The sequence below is a fragment of the Cinclus cinclus genome, chromosome 4, assembly GCF_963662255.1.
Source record: "Cinclus cinclus chromosome 4, bCinCin1.1, whole genome shotgun sequence".
NCBI classification, from domain to species: Eukaryota; Metazoa; Chordata; class Aves; order Passeriformes; family Cinclidae; genus Cinclus; species Cinclus cinclus.
The window spans coordinates 61,446,432-61,468,419 of NC_085049.1; the positions used below are offsets into that span (position 1 = coordinate 61,446,432).

Here is a 21,988-nt window from a genome sequence, read left to right on the forward strand (position 1 = left end):
CATGAAGGAAATAATCTATTTACACTTTTTATTCAGTGCCATATATCAGAACCACAGTAGCCTTCTACTGCATGCCCAGCTTGCTGGCCTAGGATTGTTTTTGCACTGGGCTGGGCACAGAGCAGCAGAGATGTTAATAAAGAAGATTCCCTTTTGGCTGTAGTGGACAAGAGTGAAGGCTGTATCTTCAGTTGCCATAGCAGTTCTCTCCAGGGTTATGAGTTGAAACCTTCCTAGCCCTTTGTGTTCTTGCTGTCCTTGCTTTCACTCTGGGGATTCATGTTCAAGGTTGGTTCAGATCAAGCAAGTGCACACTGTGTTTTGGCAGGTGTGCAGAGTCCCCTGCACAATTCTCCAGGATGGAGAAGAGATCATGGTGGCTGTGATGTGGAGAAGGGTTCTCCAGGGCTGCAGAGCTTATGGAATGGTGTATCCCCTGGTGGGGCTGCCAAGGTTAACAGCCCATCCATGTGAGACCATGCTCTGTGCTGGTGTTTTGGGAAGGTGAACACCCTCTGTTTCTTCTGCTTGCTTTTGGGTACAGTGGGGAACAGACTCTGACCCACTGTATTGTTTTTGTACTTTAAACTTTTACTATGGCTATACAAGAGTATTTAAAACTCTTCTAAAGCAGAAAAATCAAGTTGGAAAATTAAAGCCATTGCAGGAAAGCTGAGCTGTGATGCTTAGAAGGCAGTCATGCTTAGGAATAAGGTGAAAAACTGACTGCATGCCTTAAGTGCTTTCTAAAAGTTATACTGCATTTGTGCCAAGTACTGAGCTGCTGAAACTTGGAATATGACACAGTGCTAGCTTAGTGCTTAGTGACTGGTGCCCTGTAGCATGTAAATAATTTTTTTTTCCTGTGCCCTTGTGACAGAGGGCACTTGATGATCTACTGCATAAGATGGATTGCTAGGGTCAGAAAATGAAGGTGAAAAATTTGGTTCCAAGGACCAGACCAGGAGAACAGGCCAGCCAGACACTCTGTGGGTCCCACCAAGGCCGTGACTCCATCAGTGAACTCAGTGTAAAACTGTGGTGGAGGCAGGTTTCCCCCCATGCTTCCTGAAGCACTTTTTTGTGTTATCCAGTGCAGAGTTTAGGGCCAGCCCTTCTTCTCACTCTCCTCTGCTGCAGCTCTGGGTTCAGTTCAGTGCCTGAAGCCACTGTGTGGAAGGGCTATGACCAAGTGGGATAGATCCCATTACTTATGTCTTGTGTCCCTATATCAAAGATCTGAGTCAAACAATTGCATCCTGCTTGGATTCAGGACAGGAATATCTCTGGTTTGGGACACTGTCAGTTGCTCTGAGACAATTATCCTACTGACTAAATCAATTAGCTCTGCTTTTCAAATCTTAGAAGATAAGTGCAGCTCATTCAGCCTCATGCCTTGTCTTCATCACCCAGAAACAGATATTGCATTCTGTGCTATGAAATACTTCTTCAGCCTTGGAATATAATAATTTATACTTACCAGGTACTTTGAGCCCACAGATCTGAAAGAGGGCAAGTACTGCTATCTCCACGCTGCTGCAGAGTGCTGAAGTGGACTGGTGTGCCTCTGTGTACCTGTGCTTTGTTCATGAGAGTGAGCTGTGAAAGAGAGCAGAAGCCTGCAGCAAGCACTTGATCTGTATGCCTGCCAGTATGGCTAAAGCCCTCCCAATCCAAATGCTGAATTCCCATCTGAATGTGCTTCTTTTCGTTTCCATCTGAATCTGAGTGTGACTTGTCACTGCTGTGTAAAACAGCATCAGCATGTCCTTTCTGCATCACTCTGTGCTGAAATTACTGTGCTGTAGTTGATGCTGCCTTAGGCTGTCTTAGATCATCTGTAACTTCTGCCTGTGTTGTTCATGAAGACTAATCTTCCTGGCTGTCATACTTTAAAAATGTAGTTTCCTTTACTGTGCCTTGAATTCACTTAGTTGTTTAAAACAGAAGAAATTACCATCTTACCTTTCCTTTATTGCTGAAGTCACTATTTAAGCACTGAGTAGTCATTTAACTTGAATTTAGGTATGAAGTGAAAGTTTGTGTCAGATGATATTTATTGGTCCACAATAACAACATCAAGATGAGTTTTCACTGGGAAGTATATCTTGCTGTAAGCGGTCTAGAGACAAACACCCTTACACTTTGCAGGTGACCTCTGCAACTACCCCATTTGTTGCTATCTAAACTCCATGACTGCTGCAGAGCTATAAGATGACTCTTTTGGCTTTATTTTTTCCTATGTTCTTCTTAACTGACATCATTAATTAAAACAATTATTCAATTTTCAATGATATTTTCTCCGGGAAAAATATACTGTCCTCTGCTAGCTGTTCTCTAAGCCTGTGCCTTCCTTGTCTTTGTAACAGCAAGATAATTCTTGGAGTCTTCACCATACTCCTGCATCCTGATCCTTCATCTCTCCCAGCTGAAAGCTCACCTGATAAAGAAATGTGGAATGTTCAAAACTGATTCATTTCACAGGAGTGGGAGCACTCCACAGTGTCCAAATTACATGCAGCATCTGGCAGGGCTGTGAGACAAAACAATTAGGAACCTCTTTAAGTAAAAACATTAAAAATCCCCACGCCTATAACCACAACAGTAAGAATATTTGACTATGTGAATACATAAAAGAACCACAGAGAGAAAATAGTGATAAATTGTCTCTTTTTGGCCTGCATTTAAATTTTACTTCCATATGACTGGTCAGTTTGCTTGTTGACCCAATACGGTAAACAGAAACTCATCATTGACAAGCAGTAAATATTCCATATGCATAATTTATTTTTAAAGTTTATTACATCACGTTATACAAGCATTAAACATGGCTTTATGTTGATGATTTTTTTAAAGTGTGAAAACTTGACATTCTTCTCCATAGAATTTTTCTATTTACAAATAAACAATCTCTCTATATACTTTATATATATATATATATATATAATATATATATGGTCAATAATGTAACTCCCCTCAGAAAAATTTAAAATAAAAAAGAACTGATTTGTAAACACAGTTGCTATTGTAATATTTGGTGGCTCGAATGTAGATGATGTTCTATTCCTAGATTTTTCTTTTGTCAGAGTATCCAGGTTGTTAATTTAAATTTTTTATTCTAAGACCTGTAAAACCAGTGTGGGACAGAATGCAAGAAACTTAGCAAATGGGCTGAAAAACAGTCCCAATGTACATTTTCCCCCTTGGTTTTAAAAACTGGTGTGTAACTGCTCATGGAGTACATGCTGCTGTCAAGAATGGCCTATGGAGAACAATCCTATGCTGACCGCAAGATGATTTCACAGTAAATCGTCTGATGTGTGCTGTCCTGCTTGCTATGTAAAATGTCTGTACCATGCATTGAGGTTGCATTTTTTCTCATTCCCTTGAAGGAAGTAAAGTAAATAAGTAAACAACATACAGGACTGTCACATGGAGATTTAAACAAAATCCGTCATCAGATCAGGCAGAGAATGGCATAAATTCGTTCTCTAAAGACTATTAAAATTAAATTTATTTTTTATTATTATTGTTATTATAATACTATGATTTGAATTTTTTTTCTAATAAATAAAAAGGGGGCATTTTTCCTGAGTGTTCAGCTATGTAGCTCTGAAGGACTCCAGGGAAATCTATGCAGCAGAACAGCAGCAGACAAACCTCGACGGGTTGACTGGTCAAACTGAAGTGACAGAGATGTATTCAGGGTCTGCCAGGGAGGTCAGAGCCCCTTGCAGCATCATATTCAGCACAAGCTTGGCAAGCAGCCAACCTATGGTCTCATTTAGAGCAGAGCGGGACACAACTTCTAGCAATGTGTTGTCAGGAAAATTCATCATTACGTAGCTATCTTGAAAACTACTCTCAAAAGCAATTATTATCTATTGCACTTCTGCTGCGCATTATTTGTTTTGGCACACTTTGTTGCAGTGGTTCCTCTGGAGTGGAAGTCAGTTTATATTCTGCTGTGTTTCAGTTAGTTCTCGGAAGTTACTGAGATCTAAATTGACAAAGCCTCATCTTACTGCAGGGATTTGCAGATGTCCATTTTGGTCATATGGGTGGCACTGATTTTATGCTTGGCTCATGTCTCAGTTTACTATTTAGCAAACAGTTTCTAAGCTCTGGTCATCTGTTGGTTTAGATATTAAACAGAGGGTTTCCAAAATAGTCCAGTTGTTCATGAGAATTTGGTCTGAATATGATTTTACACAATGATCCTGCCCCAGAATCCTCAGGCTGCAACTGTAGGTGGTGGATACTAAATAAATACTAACCCATCTGGCATGTGTGTATTGGAGATCAACATTGCGTGATCCCCACCCTTATTTACAGAGACAGAAATACTCCTATTTCCCCACTGTCCTGTGGGATGTGTCCACAGCTGCTGTAAGCAGAAGCAAAGATGAACAGGTGAAAGATGAACTTCCCCATTAGTCAGAAATGTACCCCACAACCACTAGTTATGTTCCCCACTCAGTTTGTCACTGAGCCAACACAGAACAGACTAATCCTGAAACTCCTTTGGTGCTTACATTGTCTCATGGAACTTTCAGGCTTGGGCCAGCTGATAAAAGGGAGCTGCTATGTCATTTATCCTCTTCAGGTAGGATGGTGGGTTGCTACTGGAGGAAGTTCCTTGCTTTTTGGTGTAGGCAGTCAGTGGCTAGAGAGAGGAGGGTGCTCACATTTTCTTTCATCCCTCTCCTTCCTCAAGTCATATCACCTTTCTTTAAAGCTTCCCCCTCTCATGCAAATAGCACAGTTCTCCTTTGCAATGGAAAAAAGTTAATAGATGTAATTTGGTGATATTTGTCTTGATACAAATGGTCTTGTTGTCATGTGGAGCTTGAGGTATCCATCCATAGGATCTTGCATTGTGTGGTTTGTCCAGAAGGGCAAATTCTACTCCTTCTATCAAATTACTTCCAGAATAACTTTTAGGAACAACTGATTGAAGAGTTTTCACAACACTCAATATTTTGATTCACATTGCTCCATCCAACATTTACGACGTCTTCAAAGCTACAAGTCCAGTCCTTTGGGTTAATAGTCTGGAAATTTTTAATTTCTTAATTAAATCAGAAAATTCAAATTTCTCAATACAAAGGAATTTGCTAAAGGATATTGACAGTGATTTATTTTGCCCAAGTCTAATTTGCAGCCTGTGTAGAATTGCTCTGCATTAAGGATTTCAAGCTGTTTCATATTACAGTCTGTTGTTTTTTTCCTCCACCTCTTCATAGATAATGGAATGATGAATACAGAAAGTGCTACAAGTGTAGATATTCTGGATGACTGCATTTTATTCTGCTGGCCTAGTTCGTCTGTCTTTTTGTTTGTTGATTTTACATAGGCAGATAGGTCTTCAAGACCCCATCTGACATCTGTTACCTAAGTACACCCTAATTCCTGACTATGCCTCACAAATACATGGGCAGTTCTGGGCAAAATGCTCCAACCTGATTTGATTCCTTCAGACACCAGACAGTCCTATAGCTGAAAAGGCACTGTTCAAAGCTTTAACATATATTACCAACATTTCATAGTGTCATTTCCAAATAAAAATGACCCTATAGCTAGATACCTCTGGGCACATTTAGATGCTTGGCTATCTGTCTGCGCTTCTGATGCCTACATTTTTCACCATTGTTAGACCAGTTGCTTAGACTCATGATCATGCACCTCCTTCTAGATAGTACTTCAATACTGTTGAGTAATGGAAATGGTCCACCAACGTGACCTTAACTGGTGGCAAATGCAAACTAATGCAGTTGGGTCCACTGTGGAAGAGAGCAACGCTGCCATGCACGTGCTGCAGGTGGTGGCCACACACAGAGACAAACACTGCCACTTGCCAAGGCGCAGTCACTGCTTGTGAAGTAGCAACTTCATGAGAATGAGCCGTAAGATCACCAAGTTCTGTAGAGCACTGTAAGTTGTGTAACTGCTTTGAAGTTCAGGGCCACGAATTCTAGTCAGGGCCTGGGAGCTTCCTGGCAAGAGTGCAGAGACTTAGTAGTGGTCTGATGTGCTCATGTTGACATCAGCTCTGGAGAAGACTAAGCCTTGGAAACACCTCTGATTTCAAAAGGCTTATGGCAAAATCCACCCTATTGAACAGGGGCACACGTGCTAAGTGCACACAACATTACTGACTATTCCTTTCAGTGCACTCTCTGCTGTAGAAAACCAGGATTTTTTTTTTAATAAACAAGAGTTCTTATTTTCTTTTAAGCAGTTTCTTCCCCATCCTGTCACGGCCACTCATTGTGATATGATTTTCCATTCTTTTTCCTTTCCTTCCTCTCTTTTTGCAGACGTTCTAGTTCAGCTTCATACATCATTTCCTGAATCAGGTACTTTTCTCTCCTCATTCGATCTCTCAGATCTTTTGGAAGATCTGGAATTAAGTAGGAGATCAGATGCTTTATGCAAAAGACAAGGTGCTGTGAACACAAAAAAATGAATGAAAAATTTAAAACCTCAGGAAGAAAATAAGAACTTCTCATATCTTCCGAAAACCTTCTCTTTCCAATTTGCAGACAGACACCATGTTTAAACTGAATCCATTACTAAATTTTAAGAAAACAAACCATGAAGCTTTTTCCCCATGCAAACTCCAGCCAAAGTCAGTGGAGTACGGATCAAGAAGAAACTATGAGCAGGTGGGTTCAAATAAGGCTCAAACCGGTACTATGACCTGTGTCTTCAAAGCCCAGAGGTCATGACTTGCTGTACCAGTATTAGCTCCTGCTCTGCAGAAGAGGAGGCTCAAATGATGTACGACTTTCCTGTCGCCATAAACACTTTGATAGAAATTTGAACTAATGTATGTAGACAGAAGTAGTAATGTATCTATACAAAACCTAAACATTTTTCTTACACTGTGCCTCTTAGCCAAAGACATATATCTGTTTAGCAAACACAACAATTAAATACAAGTTGACTGATCCTTCTGGTCCCTCCTATTTTAGGTGTGACACAGCAAAGCTAGAGTTTGATGCCTGAGGATTGCTTGAGTGTCCTTTCGCATTTGATCAAAAATGCTGCTTGGGGATTTACTCACTTCACTTGAGAGGAGGAACAGTTAAACAGAAAAATCTCCATCTCAGAAAGGACATACATTCTAGATTGGAGGAATAAAGGTATTTCTTCTGCTCCAAGCAGAACCCTTCTTTTGAAAGCCACAGAAAAGAGAATGTAAAATATTTGCCCATGTATTCTTCCTTCATGATAAATAAACTCACAATACTATAATTGTGGGTTTGTTTTTTTTTTCTCTTGCCAAGCCTTAAAAAAGCCTCTTCTGTCAGTTTAGCCTGTACAAATAATTCCTTTTGCAGTGATAGAAAATCCTTTTGTTTGTTTTCAAAGGAGGTTAAGTTATCCAAAACAAACCACCCTCAAGAGTGCCAAAAAGGGGTCTGAGCCTAATTTATGAAAAAACCTACCTTGAGTCCCCTATCTTCTAGGGCAATCTTTATCTAAGCATTTAAGCACTGTAGCAATCACAATACACCCATTAGGGTTCTCACAAAAAAAAAAAAAGCTCATTGTTTCTGCTGCAATTGCCTTTTTGACTTCATGAATATATTTAAGGAGGCAGCTTGCAGTGTCAGTGAACAGTGGCTCATGTGGAGGGAGGCAGCTTTAAGCCAGCCTATGGCTTTGGTTGAGATAAAGCAAAGCCAAATCAGATGTGCTGGTAACAGGAAGACACAAAATGCTATTCCAAAGTAGGTCACAAATTTGGCTGGACACTGAGACTTGAACAGGGCTCAGTTTTCTTGCCACACTTCTCTTTGTGCCTACTATGCTGCCTTTATGTCAAGGGTGTATCGAGAGGCCAGACTCCCTTCAGACTTTAAAATTCTTAGGCTGACCTGCCTAAATTATTCTTGTAGTCCTTTTTGGAGATGCATACCATGACTTTCGGTACTGACTACTCATGAAACTAGAATAGAGTAAGATCAGCAGACTTTTTCTTTCTTTCTTTCTTTCTTTCTTTCTTTCTTTCTTTCTTTCTTTCTTTCTTTCTTTCTTTCTTTCTTTCTTTCTTTCTTTCTTTCTTTCCTTCCTTCCTTCCTTCCTTCCTTCCTTCTTTCTTTCTTTCTTTCTTTCTTTCTTTCTTTCTTTCTTTCTTTCTTTCTTTCTTTCTTTCTTTCTTTCTTTCTTTCTTTCTTTCTTTCTTTCTTTCTTTCTTTCCCTTAATATTTCCCTGAGATGATGGAAGAAATTATTTCCTTGGGAACCAACTGTTAACAAGTTACCCAGTATAAAGGAAGAAGAGAGCCCAACCTGGAGTGCCATATTCCTTCAACTGGAAGGTCTGAAAATTACAATCATGGGGAATTTGCTGAAGTGCTTGGGTTTCTGCTGAGCCATAAAGAATAGAATAATAATCTAGAAAATTCTTCTTCTACACCTTTACTCTAACATAAATGCTTCTGATGTGTTATCCAAAGAGGTGCATTGAAAGCTGAGTTCAGAATGAATTTACATTGTTCTGTGAGTCAGATGCAATATGTGCTCATGAACATTATGCAATATTCCAGTATGGTGACTACAGTTTCCATATCTGTGTTGAATGCCCTCTTGCTATGATTTCAGAGTAGGGGATTGAGTAACGAGTTTTTTAAAATAATGTGTTCCTTCTTTGGCTTCTTCACAGTGTAAAAGGCATTTCAAACTTCCTGTGCTGGAGAGATGTTGAGCTCCTAGATTCTGGTGGGGATATTCAGGCACTTGAAATAAGGCCTTAAGAGCTGAATTTTTTCTTTTTTTGGTAAATCATCTCATCCTATTTTCCTACCCTTCTGTCTCCCTTTTTCAAAATCAGCATGGGAATACCAGTCGTGAAGTTGGTATTATCTCCCTTGGTTTGCATTAAATATGTCTGAGATACTAATGTAAATACTAATGCTATGAACGTAGAAAAAGATATTGAATCCTTTCCATTGTCATCATCTTTGTGATGACAATCATTCTGGATGAATGAAGGGCATTAAAAACAAAACCAAACAAGAACAAAAGCTAGGTGTGCAAACACTGTAACTTTAACTATCATTGTTTCTCAGTTGCTCAGATTTAATATTTTCTTCTCATGCTCCTTCACCCCTATCCTCACACAACAGTCAGCATATGGCTTCCCAACCTAGATAAGTTACTCAAAAAGCAAATAAAAGCTTAATTTATTTCCCCCTCTTTCAGTGTTGTATTCCCTTTTCTATGAGAACCTACATGCCTGTGACTGTTCAGAAAACAAAGCTGAGAATACAAAGCACAATGTAAGTAGAAGAAATTAAGGCAAAAAATGCCTCGACATCTGCCACCATAGATCAGCCCAGTGCAAAGCTTCATAGGGAAATTTGTTTTCTTTTTGGTTTTGTTCTGCCAGCTGAATGGCCACTGACCTCAAATACAATGATGAAAGCCAAGCGTGCTGCTAAGACGTGCCAGAACTGCAGGGTGTAACCGTAGGGCACTGGGGAGTGAGGGGGGTCTCTGTAGTCCCTGTACCTGAAAAACAAGCACAGGATGGTGGTTAGCAAGATCTGCACTGCTGCCTGGCTGAATGCAAAAACAAAACTCATCTTCCCTTGATCACTACATTTCCTGCACTGGAAATGAGCTCAGTTCAAGCTGTACAGGTTACCCCGATACTGCTTGCTTCTAAGGCTGGGCCTGTGCTTTTGAAATCGTGTCCTGATCACTTACCACACTTTTCTACCTGCAAATGGACTTATTTTCAGCTGAAGCCTACCTGTAAGATGCACTCCAGGAGTGCTAATGGAAATTGGGTACAAGGGACTCCAGCCAGTGTCTGTCTGAAGGAAACCCCTGAAGCAAATACACAGGACAGTGGGTGCTTTGACCCTACAGCATCTCCCTTGGCAGCACTACATGTGCCTTTCAGGCAGCTCCTCAGAACCTGGAGAAGGGTGGGATGCTCTGCTCTTTTAAGGGAAACTTTATTCCCACTTCAAGGACATTTTAAACCTATAAATGTCTCCAGTTTTGTCAGCCTTATAGCTCTCCCAAAATCCAAACAAAAATGCCCCATGGACTCCACCTGGCCCTTGGTCAATTAGTTGTCCTTCCCTGGTGTAAAACATGATTTATCCTGACTTCAGCAGAGCCAGCACTGCACCTCTTGGTGTACTGACAAGGTGAGGACCATATGAGAAAGTGAACTAGTGTCTTGTCTCACAGACTGTTTCTTGGAAGACTTTAAGTCTTCAAAATTTAACTGTAGATACCTATTGGAAAAGTTTGATCCAGGAATACTACTCCAAGACTGTATTTACAAACCATGAATCTGTTTAAGTCACACGTTCTTGATTCCTTTTTTACCAGAAATTTGTTCACTCTAAAATAGTACTGTGGAGACCTTATTTAAAAGTAGTGTAAAAATTGTTTGCTTCTTAATCTGTTTTTGAGATGGGACATAAAACCCACTGTAAAAAATATTGAAAATACCATAGTAAATAATACAGGTTGATCACTAAGTTAGTTTTAAGAAACTAATGAAAATTCAGATGAATAAAATAAATGAACAGCTATTTAATCTCTTTGATAATCCGTATTTCTCCATGAAACTTCACCTTCTTAGATTGCAGAGGGTGCTATACAAACTGAAATAAACTGTCTTGACATCTGAGTCAGTACCAAATCTCTCAGAAATTGTAGTATTTCTAGAATAGGTTCTTAAACCTGAGATGATCTTTCCGTGTGCAAGTAGAATTCTGACTTTCTAGTTCAGAATGTTTTACAATATCCAAAGCATCCCAAAAAAAGAGAAATCCCTCAACCAAGTTGCAGTAGAGTGTATATTTTTTTTATTTTTACTTGCTAGGAATCCATTGTTGCACATGAAAAAATGGGGAAACCTTTTATATACAACCAGGATAGCACAGCACCATCTGTGTTTCAGGCAAACAGAAGTTAACTGGGATTTTTTTTTCAGACAAACTTCCTTCCTGGTAAAATGCCTATACTACAACACAGCAGAACATAGTATTTCCTTACCTCTCTATCAATATCTACCTTGAAATACAATTAAAATGACTGATATTTTAGCAGAATGCAGGTGGGTAAGAAGCTGATAAACTCAGCTAAAGAAAGATGTTAATTTTCTTTCAAGGGTGGATATACATAACAATTCAGTGTCTCCCAAAAGAACAGATGTATCTTTTTGGAGATTTATCACACCAATTTTAATAGTGTTCTGTTTAGGGGATATTTAGCAGATTTTTTTTTTTTTTATTGTGGGATTTCCATAATCAGATTTAAGGAACAGCAACTTCATGCTAGAAGTTGGGGAAGAAAGGAATTAAGGGAGGGGAAGAGAATGGTCTGAATGACAAAAAATTTATTAAATAATATTATAGTAAACCATGTGGAATGGAATATTCTCCCTGTGGTTCTGCTCTACAGGTGAATTCAGCATTGGAATACTCTTTCTGCCAAATAAGTTGCAACAATATTAAGTATCAGTTAGTTAAATGAAGGTATTAATGCCACCCCTCCCCACATTTATTATGTTATACTACTCATAATTCTACCTGTTCATAAAAACCTCAGAATGTTGAAAATATCACTGACTTCTGCTGTATCACAGACCTCTGTGGTATCACAGAATATCTTTTGTTCTTTAGGCAGTCATAAAAGGATGTTTTAATTCTTCACAGTGAAAAATACTGGGACTAAGCATATCTGCTAAAGGACCACCAGGTCTCGTGATTGTAATGTAAGATTGCAATTAAAAAATGGTAGCTGTATTTCTTCGGTATTTTTGGTTGGGACACCATTTAAGACCTTTATGTAGATCCTTGATATCTGTGGCCATTAAAATCACTCAGGTGCAAATCTGCCATTAGAGACTTCCTCAGACTGTAATTTCTCCAATCTGTTGTTGAGGTCAAAGACATGCAGATAATTAACTGCTCATCTTCTTTTGCTTCAAACCACAAGAATATGATTACTACTAATAATTACATCAAGTAATAATATTTACATCAGTAAGCAATGACATAAACATAGTAAGAATTCAACAATTTGGAAATGCTGGATTTGAGGTTTCCTAAAGATAGCTTATGACAGAGTCTATTTATGTCTGTCAGACCTGTGAAATAGCTCAGTGTGGCCACTCCTGTGCAGCCTTGACTTCCCTGTGCATGTCCTGTGATATAATCTCATCACAACTGGATCTCACTGGTACCTAAGCAATCAGGCACTTATTACTGGCCTTTTGATACCATATTTAACCATGATGATTGTGTCTGAGTCAAGCTATGACACCATAAAAGTCCTGCATTAGGAACATCCTCCAGATGCCAACTTTTCAGCTTCTCTCTTATCTAAGGAAGGAATCATGCAGGTAACAGCCAAGCAGTACCAAGAATAGCATGACCCTGAACAGAACATATTCCATTTTAAAAAAAATTAGTTTCAACTCCAGACTTATTTTGATGCTTCCCCATTTCAATGTCCTGAAGCAGAGAATTACCTTGACCAGAAACTTACCTGCAATATTTTAATGGTGAACCAGAGAATTCACTTCCATTTGATGTTGGCTCTGAACGGTTTTCAAAGTCAGACACCAGAAATACTGATAAACTGGCATTAACATAGCCAACCATACACCTAGAGAGGACAAAATGCTGTCAGCAGGACACAGCAAGGTTTTTCCATTAACTGTTGTACCCAGGAGGATGGTCTTTGAGTTTCATAAAATCCAAAGTACAATTTTGATGCTTATTAATATTTGAAAGGGATGTTGAGGCAATATAAAAGAAATGCTGAAGTAGGTCAGATGAACAATAAAAGTGAAGCAATGGTAGATTTCTATGGGAGAAGGAATGGTGAAGATTTGGACTGGTTACTTTTTAAAAGTTACCTAAATGGTGACACAATAGGGGCAGAGAAAATAATGAGGAGTGTTAGGAAGATAATCAAAATATTCCCACTGTTACACTCATGGTGCTAGCACAAAGGGAGGCTAAATCAGATGGAAAGATAATACACTTAAAACAGCTTTTTAGAAAACGTCCAGTTAATCAGAGGAACTCCTTTCTAGAAGATCCCAGGGCGACTGAGCACTGTGAGGGCTAGACAAAATTTAGAGAGTACTGAGTAGGAGGAATTATGTCCCCTGCTGAAGCACTGTGGGTGTCAATAGAAGGCTCAAGCTTACTGTCAGTAAAGCTGAGGAGATCTGGCCAAAATGTGTTGTGCTGCTCATGCTGCACTGCCCAAACACAGGTAAGTGTAGACACATTACTCAGCTTGGTGCAGAGTATAATGTATAGTAAGGGCTGGGGGATTTTGGTTTGGGATTGTGTTTTTCTAAATATGAATTTTACAGTCCTCAAGAACTTATATTCAAACACCATCTGGCTTGTCCCCATACTGATTAGATTTTGAAATTAGTTTAATTCCAGTGTTTTCCTAGTATCACTGTGTGTCATATGGATCTAATACCTATAGATGTCTTTTGAAAGAAAAGAGTGCCTCTCTCTTTTAAGCTATTCAATAACAGATGACCTTCACACCTTAATTTGAGAAAACTCACTATTCCTGTGGATTTTTGAATATGCTATTCTTTATGCTTTCCTTAGCAATGAGAGTTGCTTACAGTGCCACAATATCCTGCAGATCTTTATAATGGCATGACCACTGGCACACACTCAGGAACAACTGGCACCAGACCACTTTACACCGATGGGATTTTAACTCTTCATGAAAGTAAACAGAACACCTTCCCTAGCCCCAGCTAAAATGCCCAACTCCTTGCAGGACAGCAAGTTAGCAGATCTGCTAATTGGGAGCTGCCACACCAGATGCCCTTCTTCCATCAGTATGATGAAATGTATTGACTGTCAAAAGATGTCAAAAAAGCAGCAACAGATGAACTCACTTTCTGCAGCAGGGAGTAAAAAATCAAACTGCCATATGTCCAACAGCAGAATGCAAGCTCTCTGTCACTGTCTACTGTTTAGCCTGGGTTTCTCTCAACAGCAGAGTTCCTTGCTAATGGCACTGCTAGAGCATTTACAAACTCTGTCTGTGTTTGGCTGGATTCAGTGACCTTCCTGGAGCCCAACAACTGAGATTTCACAAGTGGCCATGCAGCAACTATCTCATACTTGCTGGTAGTGTGCACATGTTAATATAATCTCAGTGTTTACCAACACTGAAAGGAAATCCACATAGGCAGCAGATCACAAATGTCTCCTGGAAGATTTAATCTAAGAACTCTAGTTTCATAAGAAAAACTAATTACTTTTCTCTGTAAGTATATCTTGATGTATTAGTCGGAAATTGCTTCCTCTTGCTAGACACTACTTTTTTTTGAATAATACATGCTGAATATTACATCAGGAGAAAACCCCAGTGTACAAGTTTAAAATGCTCAACAAATTCTTTACTGATTAGTATCAGCATTGCTTCAGAAAAAAGAGAGGATTGTATCCATGTACTACCAGCTGGGAAGTGCAGCTTGGGCAGCATCCCGTCACACACACTAAATCTGTGAAATAGCTCTGCCATGTTTGCCTTGAATTAACGCCATGAATCACAGCCACTCAGCAACCCATTCTGTGAATATGCAGAGCATCAGTACCTATGGCTGGCATCTGTTACCTAAACACAAACAATACATTTGGTTTAGTGGAATCAGAACATACACAGACAGTAATACTACATCTATTCAAATAGTAAGTTATTTTCTTGCACATCTGTTTCCTCCCCTTCCCCTCCCCTCCCTCCCCCCGCCCCCCCCCCCAAAAAAAAAGTCTTACTTTTGTCCTGCTTCTCCTTGGCCAGCACAAGGTCCATATTTGTAAGCATAAACAAGGCGAGGGATGAAATCTGATGTCACTGCTATAACAAATGCATTTGTGATAACAGAAAGAATTCCAATGCCTTCCAGGATCCCGTACCAGATGCCTGTTCAACAAGGACAGTATGTTTGCTCCAGGAAAAACAAGAACCAAAGCGCCTGAAACACTGCATGATCTGAAGTTGTTTCCCCCACTGCACAAGGTGTTTTTATGCAGTTTTTATCCAAGAGTCACTGAGTAAAAATAAATTTTCTTATTGAACAGCTTGTCATCACTGTGAATCACACTAAAGGAAGGTTAGACATACCCATTGATTAAATGAGGCATCAAACTGCCCATGAGAACATTGCTGAATGCAATTTATTTTGAGAAATCACACCTGAATCAACACGAAAAAATATATTTTTCTGTGCTTCTATTAATTACATTATATAACCTGATTTTTTTTAGAAATTATGTCTGCAGTGCAGCCAGAAATGATGTCTGGCTGTTGTCCAGGCTTATGCCAAAACCCACAGATTCACACTGTTTGCATTAAAAGCTTTAGTCAGACACAGAGTTTAGGCACATGGTAGAATGTTGTAAGAGCACAAAGCCTCAGCTTCTGCTATTTCTTGGTGTGGGCTACGGATTTTTGCAAAGCAGTTGGTTGGCGAGGTTTCCTATTTACCCTTCTGAAAACACCAGGGATTCAGCGTTGGGCAGATGACTTTGTTTTAGAGTTCTTCCTAAAGGTGTTCTGCTTTTGAATACTGCAAGGACAGAAGAGGTTTGCAGTCAAAATAAGTCCAGAGATCCTTTGCAATAGCGTGTGGCTGGATGACCTCGAAATTACATGGACTTTGTGTTTAGCAATGCAGGTGTGAGTCGCTGAGAGCAAGTTGTCTGCTGGGATCCAGACCCATCCTGTCTGACCCACCAAGGACCAGGTGGGAACTGCCCCTGAGTCACTGGGAAGCTTGGTTTCAGCCAGGAAAATATAAAACATACAGGTCCCTTACAGGATGGAGGCCATTTTAACTTGACTTTCAAGTTTTATCTGATCTGTCTGGTTATTATATTCAAGTTGAGCAGCATGTATTTGCACAGTGGGTCTGCTGCAACAAAGCACCTGCAGACAAGACAAAACACTTTATACCTTGGCTGTTAAGTCCCCCAGAAAATAATTAAAAGTCATTTCCCAACATAGACTATTAATTGCATAAGTGGACTGGCATCAGATACTTGAAGTTTTTTGACCAATCAAGGGGTGTATCATTAATTGGGAAAATGTCTGAAAATACCTTAATCTGCTCTTACCTGAAGTGATCAAAGCTTTGACAAATAACAGATATATATATAAAACACCATACAAAGAGCTCACCTATATCTTTGGCTCTTGAAGCTAAAGGTCTTCTCCACTGAGTAACAAATTTGTAAGCATCAAGCCGAATTTCAATAATATTGTTTAGTAAGGCCAGAAGTGGTGCCAGTGGAAAAGCTGCCACAAAAATCGTCGTGAACCCAAACTGAAGAACTGGGAGGAGAAAAGGAAATATCACAGCGTAATTGTTAGGATCTCATCCCAAGGTTTAAGATACCAAGCAGTGTACGCAAATAAGCAGAATGTACAAAGTATACAGACATTTCTTATTATGTCATTCTATATAATGGTCTAGTGGGAGCTGTGCAGCAAGTCCTTGTCAAAAGTTAGAAGAAGGAATGAAAAGAGCAAATGCACATCTGACCTGGAATGGACAGCACCATCTAAATTTTGTCATTTGCATTGAAGTTCAGAGGTGGACAAACCATGCTTTTATAAAGGGACATTCTTCTCTAGCATCAACTAGTATTACTCAATACTTGCAAAGATTAGGGGTGGATATATCCCTTTTAATAGTTCAGATGGGAAGCCGTTTAAAATTCTGTTTAAGTTTCTAGAGGCAGATTTTCAGATTATCAGATTTTCTGTTAATTTGAAAATAATTGTGTGAGGGAGAAAAGAAAAAAAACCATCATGACATATGAAGTTCAGTCACCGAGGGCAAAAGTTAAATTTTTTTAGTACTTCTTTTTTTGAGCAGTTATTCTCCTTCCTCCTCTGGACAGAGCAGTGCCTTTTGGCACCAAGTTACTTTGTAAATGTGAGGTAGTAAATGAGGGAGGATTTTAAACATAAACAAGCATGCAGGTCTGTACCATTCACTTCAAAGTAAAAGCACAAGGCAACTTTCTTTAGCAAATAACAGCAAAGTTCTCCAGAAATGTATGCAGATAAAAACTTGGGCTCTGGTTTGGAAAAACAAATCCAGAATGGGAAGTTTTTCATAGCTGGGAGGTTAGCAAACCATCAGCAGTGTGCTTAACTACATTGGTTTGGTTCTTAAAAAACTTACTCCCATTCCTCACCTGACCTGTAAAAATGAAAACCTTTTTGCAGTCTCCTTAGCTTCATATAGTGATAATTAAAAGAATTCACCAGCTCACATCAACAAAAAATCAACAACATTAAAATCTAGTGAAAGAGAGAGAATAAAGGTTAGAGCCATACTCATTTCTAGGTATTCATCAAAGAGTCCATAAGCATTCATAGGCTGCAGATTATAGTCCTTTTCCCACTGTGGGAAGCTTGTTTTTCCCTGTGTGCCATACTCTTGCCGTAGTTTTCTCCTGGTCCACCAGTTTTGAATTAGCCTAAATTTTAAATTAAATAAAAGAAACAAAGTAAAGAATATTAATGGCTATTTATCACAAAATTGGAAGAGGTTCACTGGGCACAACATATCTTGCAAAATTAATTTCCCAGTGTATAGGAAAATAGGGCATACATGTGGCTGATGACACAGCATAATAAGTATGGAAACAGATACAGCTGATGAGCTGTAATCCCAGCCTAGATTTGTTAAAATCATAAAAGGATTTCGACATATTTTCATTATTTATTTATTTCTTTTTCTCTGCACAAAATGGCAAATCCCTGCAGGGTCTGTTTATACGGCAGAATGCAATGTGGGGATAGCTGAGCTCAGTAAATAAGAGGGCTAATGCTGCTTGATGCTCTCCTGTGTGTGTGACCTGGCATCTCTGAATGGCTCTACAGTGTGCAAGGTAACACTGGGGTGTCCTGGAAGGGAAAAGGCAACCCTGAATGGTGTCTGCAGCCAAACATTCAGAGGACAGAGGGGCAGGAGGAGGTATCTGAACTACAGACAGCACGTGGTGGCTGAGACATGGGTGGCTGACACATGAGCTACCTCCATCTCAAGAAATGGGGGACCTGTACTGGACATCACTGCAAAAGGCAGTGAGCCAAAAGTAAAATGAATTCTCACATCTGAAATAAACACCTTTTTGGGGAGTTGCACTGGTTTGGCCAATAAATGACATTAGTTAAGAGTTAGTATAGAGAGCAAATAAATCCCAAACCACAGTGACAGAGATTTTCTCTGAAGTTGTGGTTGGCCACTTTGCCTTAGCAAGAAATAACATGATAGATAACCCAAATAATTCAGTCCTATTCCTGACAATGCTTCACTTCTTGCCCTCACAGTGGCCTGATCTCTTTGTGAATGGTGCAAAGTGACAAATGGTGCAAATAATCACTGGATTTGGATAAGGGTTTGGCCAGCTTCTTGTTTTCTTGTATCTTAGAGATTATTTTTGCATTTATGTAATTTATCAGAAAGGTTACAGCTTTTCCTGTCTTCCTTAAAGAAGAAGAGTGCAGTTCAACTGAATTCAGCTATAGATTATAGGGTTGCCTCCAAGTCCTCTGACCATCCACATTGTGTTGGCTGCCATCAAGGTCTTAGCAGAAAGGTGTTGTCCACAGAAAAAGATGCACCTGTTTGCAGCATCTCAGGGCTAGAAGGTGGACTGAAGAGTCTGGAGAGCAAACACATCTCTCATCAGAATAAGTTGAAGCATTTCTCAGTGTTATGACTGTGTCTTTTATGTTGTGATTTTCTTTGCGGCTCTGAAGATTCACTTCACCTGAAGCAGTTCATTCCTATTCAATCATTTGTTCTTAAATAACCTCCTCCTATCTCCATCAATCACCTTCTTTTATTTCTCTTCTGTGCTCTTTGTTAAATTTCAAAATCTATATTAATATAAAGCAGAGAGTTCTAATGAAAACTGACAAAAGAGGTAGGGAATGAAAAGAGAAGGATCACTATTGCTGCTACTGTTCCCTCCTGCCCATCCCAACTAATCCCTGCAGCCCTAACAGCTGCAAAATACTGGAAAGGAGAGCTAGACCCAGGAAAGATGGAGAAATAGCAAATCCTTCTGAACTTTGCAAGGGCAAACTTTCTGACAATGTCAGCTCTCTCTTAGATTTTCACACTTGCTAATTTCCCTTGATGACCATCCACGTCTCCAGCACCAACTACACTGATCATATTAAACCTGTATTAATAATAATGAACACGCTCATTAAATACTAGTCAATAAGGAATGAACCAATAGGAAGGGAATGTTTGCCAACCTTTTAGCTAGGGCACAGCTTCATGTTACCTTGAAGATCACAAGGGAACTTGTCTACATACCAGTCAGTATATTTTTCTATCTTTCAGAGTGCATGAGACAGCAGTGCATTTTTTCCAGCTCGTACCTGCTCTTTCAGGCATCTTTTATCACCCAACAAGAAACCAAATTTAGAATTTACCAGTACAGCTAAAAAATGACACATATAATACTTTTCACATAAGTAACACAGTGGTCACGCAGTTATTTTTAAAGAGTTTTAGAACACAGAATACAATTTAACAAAATCAAGTACTTCCTATGTATTACTTACTTGTTAACATTTATATTATATTTTCACTTTTGCAAACTGTGTCCAATGTGGAAAAAAAACCCAAACATCACCTATATATCTGGAGTTCTGTATCCTGGGGGGGGGTGAGGGGGCTTGTCTGTTATAATGACTACTGCATCTTGCTTTTATTAACTGGTGATAAGGAAAGCATAAACTTAGTATTCTGTGACCTACAGAAGCATAGCTATTATATTTACTTACGGATATCCCAATTCCATGAAATTATTCCATGTCTGTTTTAACACCATTATAATACCCATTTGCATACAGAGATCAATAAGGCATCCACTAGGGTGGCACTACCAAAAGGAAAAAAAAAAAAGTTAAACAGGAATTATACTGAGCCTTAAGGCATTTCTTAAAGGCTATAAATGATATTGGATCATTTACTAAAAGGAAATTAAATGCATTTTCTTTATTTTTTAAAGGTGTGTGAATTCATGGGAACAGATGACACTCTGTCATACTGTCAGCATTTTAAGCTTATCAGCTAATTCTCTGCAGAGGTCATAGTCAGCTGAAACCAATGCAGTTTTCAGATTAGTGTTTCTAACATGCTGTGCAACTGTGGGCAGGGCAGAGGCAAAGGCCACCAGGTTTCTCCATTGATTTCAATAGTTTTTGGGAAGGGTGACTATGCATCAAGTCAAAGAATGAAGAGAAAATTCCTCCTGGTTGCACATAAATTAAACAGTTATTGCCTAGAGGATAGGCCTAGAACTATTAGTGGAGCACTGTTTAACATCTATGACTGAGTAGAACACGCAAAGCTATTCTCTCCTTGAAGAACTAAAAATCTCTAGCTGCTGAGCAACAATTCTTAGTGTTTCTTGCTGAGTGTTTGCTTGCTTTAGCAGTGGCTCCAGACCTTGAAGCTGTGGTGCTGCTTTTGGGAGAGATGTTCACCTAGTAGAAATTTAGGTAATTTTTTACTTAGTATTGGAAAAAACAGAAAGGGGTAAAAAACTTTCTACCCTCAAAGAGCACTTTGTGCAATTGGCTTTGCAGATCCAAAGGGTGGAGTTCAAGCTGTATTTTATTATCTTGGGTACTACAGATAAGTCAAACAAATCACTGTCACAGAACTGGAATTATTTCTCTTTAACTTTTAGGGATAGAAATTAGTTATGACCCAGAATAAAATGAGACTTTAATTTCTTATACATACTGCACTATCCAGCTTTCAGAACTTGGACCCCTGCAGAAGTTTCTGTTGACCTAATTTAACATCTCTTTAGATTAATGGTGTGACAGGGTTGTTTTTTATTTTGATTTCTTTCTTTTTCTTATTTTTTTCTTTTTTTTTTTTTTTACTTCTTTGTCATGATTATTAAATCATCATCCTTCTCTTTTTAGGAATCAGTCCTAAATATTGGCAAAAATGTTACGCATATTCAATGAATGAATATACCCTGAGAGAGGCAGGTGAATTGTTGAAGTAGCAGCAATGTTACAACCATAACATCAATAATTTGTAAACTGTGGTCTGAGCATATCCATGGACACTGAACTAGTGTTACTGAATATCAAGCCTGGCTAAATAAAACAGGTGAAGAGAGGAGTTTTGGAGGGGTATCTGGACATGGTATTCTAAAGCAGGTTAGTTCAAATAAGACCTAGCACAGATACAGCCAATAAAGTGAAGACTTTTTTTATTAGACTTCCTTGAATGAACAGAATTCTCTGCAAAATACTTTTGCTTGTTTGTGTTTGTATTTTTGTATTTGAATGGCCTTTATTAACCAAAATATTTATGTATCCAGAAGTGTTTGAAAATTCAAGTTGGCAGGCATTTTCCGTTTACCATTTGTCATTTATCTGCAAAGTTGTTTCAATTACTCATCTGTGAAGTAGGAAAGAAACCATGGGATTTCAGTGTGCACATAGCAGCACTGGAAAGTAAATGGCTGGTCCAGAAACTGGTGCTGTTCACCTCCTATAACTGTCGAACAGACTTTGAATTCTGAATGTACTTATTAAGAAAATAAATAAAATGGGATTGGTCCTTGAGTAATTTGCAAAGCCAAACTCTCATTGCTTTTCATATTAAGTTGATTTTATAGACATAGAACAGTCTGACATTCATGCCAGTAGCTTGTTTGGGAAGTTTGTTTAGTTATTTTGGTCCAATTTCACATATATTTTATGTGTCTGGATTTTTAATTTGTTACTATATTATTTTACTTCTCTGGTCCACAAGGCTAGAAAAACTGAGAAGAAAGGATTTTTATAGAAGCAAAAAGTTGTCAGATTCATATTTGACTTTGATTCATTCCAAGGATAAAATATTTCCAATGTAAATATGTGAGTAATCTTCAAACCATCTGATACCACTGCTCAA

The 21,988-nt window shown here is 38.9% G+C and overlaps 1 protein-coding gene across 1 annotated transcript in view; it reads right to left on the minus strand.

The window, feature by feature from the left end:
• Positions 1 to 6,257: 6,257 nt before the first annotated feature.
• The window catches only part of ANO4 (anoctamin 4), a 158,990-nt gene continuing 143,259 nt past the window's right edge, over positions 6,258 to 21,988 (minus strand). Inside the window, exons 21-27 of the mRNA XM_062492530.1 lie at positions 19,849 to 19,946; positions 17,377 to 17,519; positions 16,210 to 16,362; positions 14,805 to 14,952; positions 12,529 to 12,648; positions 9,417 to 9,522; positions 6,258 to 6,449 (exon numbers count right to left, since the gene is read on the minus strand). Coding sequence (XP_062348514.1) covers positions 6,258 to 6,449; positions 9,417 to 9,522; positions 12,529 to 12,648; positions 14,805 to 14,952; positions 16,210 to 16,362; positions 17,377 to 17,519; positions 19,849 to 19,946 — 960 coding nt within the window. The remainder of the gene's footprint in view (positions 6,450 to 9,416; positions 9,523 to 12,528; positions 12,649 to 14,804; positions 14,953 to 16,209; positions 16,363 to 17,376; positions 17,520 to 19,848; positions 19,947 to 21,988) is intronic.